This window comes from Anastrepha obliqua, chromosome 4, assembly GCF_027943255.1.
Source record: "Anastrepha obliqua isolate idAnaObli1 chromosome 4, idAnaObli1_1.0, whole genome shotgun sequence".
In the NCBI taxonomy this organism is placed as follows: Eukaryota; Metazoa; Arthropoda; class Insecta; order Diptera; family Tephritidae; genus Anastrepha; species Anastrepha obliqua.
Window position 1 is genome coordinate 74,421,805 of NC_072895.1, and position 7,329 is coordinate 74,429,133.

The 7,329-nt window shown below is 35.7% G+C and overlaps 1 protein-coding gene across 1 annotated transcript; it reads left to right on the plus strand.

The window, feature by feature from the left end:
• The first annotated feature begins 5,550 nt into the window (after positions 1-5,550).
• On the plus strand, positions 5,551-6,031 carry LOC129244223 (uncharacterized). The gene is made up of 2 exons (XM_054881838.1): positions 5,551-5,574; positions 5,646-6,031. The coding sequence occupies exons 1-2, from the start codon at positions 5,551-5,553 to the stop codon at positions 6,018-6,020; spliced, it is 399 nt and encodes a 132-aa protein (XP_054737813.1). The 3' UTR covers positions 6,021-6,031.
• Positions 6,032-7,329: the final 1,298 nt, after the last annotated feature.

A 7,329-nucleotide genomic window follows, 5' to 3' on the forward strand; every position in this document is an offset into this window, starting at 1 on the left:
TATGCGTTGGAGTTCAAGGCTGACATTGTTGTCGGTGTTAATGTTGGTTCCTTAATACACGAAGTATTTTAGAACCTCAAAATCATAATTGTCAACAGTGACGTGGGTGCCGATACGCGAGTGCGTCGACTGTTTGTTTGATGGCAGGAGGTACTTCGTTTTGTCCTCGTTCACCACCAGAACCATTCCATTTGCACCTTAATCCAGTTTGGAGAAGGCAGAACTAACAGCGCGGTTGTTAAGGCCGATGATGTCAATATCATCGGCATACGCCAGCAATTGTACGCTCTTATAAAAAATTGTGCCTGGGCGATTAAATTCTGCGGCTCGTACGGTGCTCTCCAACATCAGGTTAAAGAAGTCACACGACAGCGAGTCACCCTGTCTGAAACCTCGTTTGGGATGAAACGGCTCGGTGAGGTCCTTCTCAATTCTAATGGCGCTGCTGGTGTTGAGCAACGTCAACCTATATAGAAACATTTAAAGATAAGTATGAATACTATACAAATACGGTGACCGCCTTTCGTAAGGGTTGGTGCGTGGGAAAACAATATGAACACATCAAATAAATATAAGTAATGATATGAAAATAACGTGAACACCGATGGCACTGTTGACTACGCACAAAATAACTCAGCCGATTACTACACTACAAACTCCACTGTTTTCTTCCTACTTTCACCTTTCTTTCATCTTCCTTTCACCCATCCTGATATCGTCTTTGGATCCAGTTCTATAGCTTCCAGCCTTTCTTCTCATACATTAGACGAACTCCACAACAGCGACCATTTCCTGCTTAAAACATCCTTTTCCATCCCTGATTGGTACGAAGTCAAGCCAATACCAAAATTTTTTACGGGAAAAGCTGTAGTCCAATTACAAGTACCACGTGACCGACACCAACTTCGTTAATTATAAAAAGGCGAATGCTTTATTCAGAAAAGAACGTAATTCAACTAAAAGACAGCCCTTGGGAAAACTCACAGCAAATATAAATCCTATTTCGTGCCCTAAACAAATATGATCAGATAATAGAATGATGACAGGTAGCTTATGGCGTTTTAGCATACAATTTATTTATAATAAACAAGAGCCAATCTACGCTCAACTAGATATTTCTGAAGAATTTGCCAAATCGATTCGATTCTACGATCTCTCCCCTATCTGCCCTCATTATGGACCTCAGATATATCTTCTTGTTCCTTTGCTTGTCCAAAATCCTTGAGAAGAATATATTCGTCTGAATTCTGGGGTTTCCTAAAGCAAACGGACTTCTTAGTCCCCACCAATTTGGCTTCCAAAAAGGAATAGGTGTGAGCAATAGGTGAGGAATAGGTTTATATTTAAATTGATTAAATAACCCAAAATAAAACCTTAACTATTTGCGAAAATTATTTATAAAGTTATACCCTACCCAATACTTCCTCAGCTACCTTCTTAATAAGAATTTCTCAGAGAGCTTATGCGACTACGTAACTATGTTAGTATATTTTTCCAAGTCGAATTTTGTTTTTAATTTTTGGTTCTGTTGATTGTCCTTGCACAGTTTTAATTCAATGTTCCTCACAAAACTTTATGATTTTACTATCCATTTTACCTAGTTTTTGCTAAGCTAAGACTTCTTTTCCATTCGAGAATTGCGTCCCATTATTCATGTAATCATTCTTGTAATCATATACTTAAATAAAACACATTAAATATTTATGAATCGCAAATATAAAATCAATATAATCATTATAAAACAGATATTAAAGTCAAAAGCCTAACCAATGAACAAATTTGGGATCACCTAATAGTATGTACATTAGCGTGGCAGTTATTTGACGTGTTTTTTTATATACAATATTTTTTCGCGGGCTACCTTCCAGTTTGGTTCCATTCTATATAAAAATGACCTCTGTGAAATTTGGTGCCAATCGGATAGGGGAAAGGTGTGCCCCCGAGCCTTTCAATATGCAAAATTTACCCCAAAATGACAAAAACATTTAATTTCATTAAATGTGTGTTTTTTATTTTACATGGGTATATACACAGCGTAAATAAGTAGTAAAAGAATTTAATTGGTAAAGTATATTAAATTATACATATATAAATTGAAGAAGGAAATTATTATCCATACAGTATTTAGCACACATATATGCATAAAAAAAGAAATAACTCATTGAATAAAATAAAATAAATATTAATTAAAAATCTTTATTTTTAGATATAGTTTGTTTATTGCTGTCTGGGAACTTCTGTCGATAGTCACTTACAACTTGGAGCACGTACTGCATTTGTCGCTCGTTTTTTGTATATAACTTATTAAAATCCTCTACTAGTTCAACACCTCTCTCCGCCGTATCATTTGTTACTTTAAGTTTATTAACTACTTTTAAAGCTTGGCCGAAATCTTCATGTTTGTGCCACCGGGCAGGATCTGTGCACAGGAATTCGTCATTTATGTTAAATCTTGCAAAGAATCGTTTTGTTTTGTTGGAGACAAATTGTTCAAGTCCTTGGTTTAATTATTCAGAAACTTGGCTTGTTTCCACGGTTATCCTTTTAATACTTTTTTCACATTCAGCATCAGTTTCACGATTAAACGCCTTTACCATTTTAATTTTTGATTCTGCCGTCACATTTGGGTCAAAGAAGGCCAAGGCGATGGATTCAGGTGATAAATACCACAAATGATTTTTGATTTTTTGTAAAGCCAAATCGTTAACTGTCCGGTATTTATAAATTTTGGAAAGAACACTGAAATCCAAAAACGGTGCTTTGGCTGCAGAAGGTGCATAAAACCACGCTTCGATATATATACAGATAATGAAAATGCAAATATCACAAATTGCATTTTCCTCACGCAGTGATAATTTAAATTCGTCGCGAAACATGAATATCTTAAAGCAATAAATAGCCTTAGCCATCCACAAATGTTTTCTGATCTTCTTATTCACGATTCCGGTTTTAAAATTATTTACATTTATTTTAGGCCAAGCAGTTTGAAACTTTTTTAAGATTGGTACGGTTGGGCCCATTTTCTCCTCGAAAACGGCTTTTAAAAAAATTTCGTATATGTGATGGCGGCAAGGCGAGGCAAATATAAGAGATCTTTTTCTAGAAAGCTTTCAATCAAAACACACGCACCATTAAAAGCGCCCGTATTAGAGGCAGTAGTGTCAAAAACCAATGCTTTTACGTAGTCCTGAAGGCCCCATTCCGCAAGGGTTTCACAAACAGCTGTTGCCTGTTCTTTTCCACTCCCTGATTGCAATGCAGCTACACCAAGAAGTTAACAGGAAGTCGGTCTACTGTCTCTTTACCTATTAGTGATGGCAGTAATTTACTATCCCAATGTATCGTAGCGGCAGGCAATTCCTTATCCTTAAAGATATTTTTGATTTCGATAGTTTTCTTTTCGCGGAGTTTCTCACGAGAATTGAATGAATTTCTCCACATCTTGACCAAGGGCTTCAAGTGTAGCTGTAAGAATATGAACTGCATTCCTGTCACTGATCTTGCACATTTTCCAAAGCAGCAGCAAGCTTAAGAGTTATTATTATTTGTCGTCTTCTTTTTTGTTTTGCTGGTACAGACAAATGTTTTGAGCAATGCGGAATTTCCTCTGAAGCACGCGCTTCTAAATCTTCTCCGCTGCTTGAACTCGACGTCATCAGTATATCAGATTGAGCTAGAAATAGTATTGACAATATAAGTACGATTTAGTTCGATATACATAAATATTCATGTTAAATAGGTAGCTAGAGAAGATGAAGATAAATACTTACTCAATTGATTGGCGTGTGCAATATCGAAGAGATCCTCGAGTTTTTCAACGAATTCTTTTTCTTTTTTCTTATGATCCATCGACGTTCTTGCAGCATGCTTTTGAAGTTGCCGCCACTGCTGATAGAGACCTCCTAACTTTGGTATACAGTTCTTAAGTTCTTGCGTCGGAATTCGGGCTTTCTCCCAATATATCATCACTTCCCGCACAGCTAGTGAAGCACTGCCTCGTATTGTTAACTTACACACCCGTAAATTGAAAAAAAAAACTTGTAACGTTTGTTTTACAGATGGAAGTTTGTTTCCGAAAATTTCATTTGAATAATACCCGAGCAGTTAAACTTTTTCTCGTAATAGAGGTCGCGACATTGTACTACCGAATGTCTGCACTTCAAATGTTGTACGCAACTAATGATTTTTTTAAAAAACTTTAATACAAAACTTTTTTAGCCATAAAAAGTTGAATTGCCGTTGTTATTTCAGAAACGAAATGCGCGCCTACTTTATTTGATACTAGTACTAGTTTTTGATATTGATATTATCCAAGACACGATGTGTACGTTAGTCAAAACGCGAACCCAACTTTTTATGCGCGGAAATCTGTTTGAAGAAATCTATTTTCATTTCGAATTTCAAAATGTGATCAGTTGATAAGTTATCTCACATATTTTAACTTCCGTTTTGTTTTTGTAATTCAGAAATTGAAGAAAAATGGAAAATTTTTGACAGAGTTGTCAAAAAGCAAGGTAATAATTTGAATTATCATTGTAATGTGATAAACTAAGTGCCCGGCTACTTTACTTACTACTAGTACTTATACTACGAATTTTCGGGTTTTTTGAAACTTTGAAGGCCCGGGGGCACACTTTCCACTTACCAGATTTACTTCAAACTTTTTTTCCACCATTTTTATAAATAAAGGAACCAATCTGGGGGGTAGCACCAATAAAAAAATAATCTTGCAAAATAACTGCCACCCTAGCTACCTGTACCTGTATGGGTTCTAAATTTAATAAATTACATAAATTTACATATACAGGGTTACCGAGAAAGTCATGCTAGATACTAAAGGACCTTATTACATATTAAGGTAATTTCTTATTAATTTTGTTACATGACATGATGCTCATTATATTAGAAAAGTTGTTTTTGTTTGCTTGGACCTACTCTTTTTAATGATAGTTTCCTTTTTTTTAATTTTTAGAAGGGTCTGATTTTTTTTTTGCTTTTAGTTAAAAAGGAAGAAATGAAGAAACTCATGACTAAAATAAAACACTTAACAATTTAAACTTTTCATTCGTTACAAATCGTTCTCGACAAGTCCGAAAAAGAAAGCCAGAGAACTAGTCATAGTTGTAAATTCACCAGAAGCGCACCAGTAATAGTTTCCTGCAGGGTCTCGATTGTGACTGCAAATATGTATGTATATAAACGTTGATTTTTTCTTGTTTTTAAGCACGAAATTCTTTTTAGGCAAATTGAAATACAAAACTGAGCAGTATAATAATTAGTAAGATCATAAATAATATTGTATTAAAAATACTAAAAAAACTCATACGATCAGCTCTGTATCAGCGCAGTCAATACAGTTGTCCAAGAAAACAAATTTACAAAGAAATAATACTTAGCGTATGTGTGAAGCACATCAACCATGATTTTATTGTAATAAATATGTATGTACTCATATGCAACTAATTTTGAAGCTTCCTTGGATCACACTGTATATAAAAGTCGTTCTCGTCGATTTCTAAACAGTTTTCAAAGGCATTCAATCGAGCAACAATGTTGACAACTGTGAATTATCAGGCAAGTATATATTTTAGAAAAACATTTGGTTATTTCAACAAATTATAATCTATTATCGTATGGAATTTTAGCGCCAGTGTCTGATGTTACTCTGTTTTTCAATGATTATAATCGACCTTCAAGGCAAAACAATTGCATCAACCATCCCTGAAAATGCTGTTAATGTGCTTGGGCAAGTTGATGCAGTCGATAGTATTGCCCTTGCACGGAACCGCGTACGCCGCAGTTATTATTGGGTAGAAGATGACTCTGACAAAGTGACAATCATTGAAAATGAAAACCTAAGACATGCCTTACAAAATTATCGGCATGAACAGCACGTTGAACAACAACAACGCGAACGTGAAGACGAGCAGCGTCAGAAGAAGCGGGGGGAAGAGTATGCCGAGGATGACGAGGAAATTCAGGAACATACACCTTTATTTGTGCCAAATCTTTTTGGATAATCTTTTGTAAATTAAACTCAATAAATAGTTCATATTCGTAGCAGGCCATAACATATTTTTAGGATATACGAGTATAATTATTTTCTTTTTAAATATCTGTTTAATAATTACGCTATTCCACTTCATTGTTTATCATATCGCTATCGAAGCAGGAGATGTGATAACTAAGTTGAGGAATACAGTAGTAACTCAGAAACTGGCGTAACCGTAAGTCTGAAAGTCGAAGATCATAGTCGTAGTCAATAGTGTATTTGGCTTTCAGTGACGATGTGAAAAAATTGAAAATTGAGCTGAAAAAAAAGCTTGAAAAATTTATTGTCCTGCATTCATAGCGATGTCAGAAATTGTATAAGTAGATAGTTACTGGAGATGAGACTCGGAGAAGGAGGGGGGAGTGACCAATGAAAGAAAGAATGTCGAAGACCTGATAAAAAGCCCTGTTTATTGTTTTTCCATATCTTGTTGACGCCCTAAAGTGGCTGTGAGAGCGCAATTTATGTGTGCGGGTTGGACTCGTCGAGAATAGCTGAATTGTTCACTATTATAACGCCTCACTCCATTACTTTCTTATTGTGTGAGAATTTGATATGGTAAAAAAGTGATTCAAGCCGTACTCACAAAAGCTCTATCTTATCACCGAACAGAGTCGTTACAGGCCATCATTATTAGTGAAATTCTTGAGCTTTACTAACGACAAAATAAAAATTAATTTTATGAAGCCAAAGTTATTGTCTCAGCGAAAAGTTAAATTTTTTATTCGTGCAATACTTTCCTAAGTCCATTCCGGAAAAAATAAGTTAGGCATGAAACCATATGGCACTAACAAAACTAAATACTAATGTGGCCGCCGTAGCCAAATGGGTTGGTGCGTGACTATCATTCGGAATTCGGAGTACATAAATTCAAGTCTCTGTGAAACACTAAAAAGAGGAAAAAAGTTTTTTCTGATAGCGGTCGCCCCTCGGCAGGCAATGGCAAGCCTCCGAGCCTATTTTTGCCATGAAAAAGTTCCTCATAAAAAATACCTGCCGTTTGGAGTCGGCTTAAAATTGTACGTTCCTCCATTTCTGGAACAACATCAAGACGCACACCACAAATAGGAGGAGGAGCTTGGCCTAAAGGCCCAAAAAGGGTGCTAGTGCCAATTATATATAAATACAATATATATTCAAATAATGCACAGAATTTTCCAAAAAATAAAACCAAAACGATTCAATTATCCACTGATCTTTTTTATTCCATTCGAAATAGTGATCATGGCAAGTATGGGCCAATTACGTCGCCGGCATGTAAACCGCACCAAACAGTG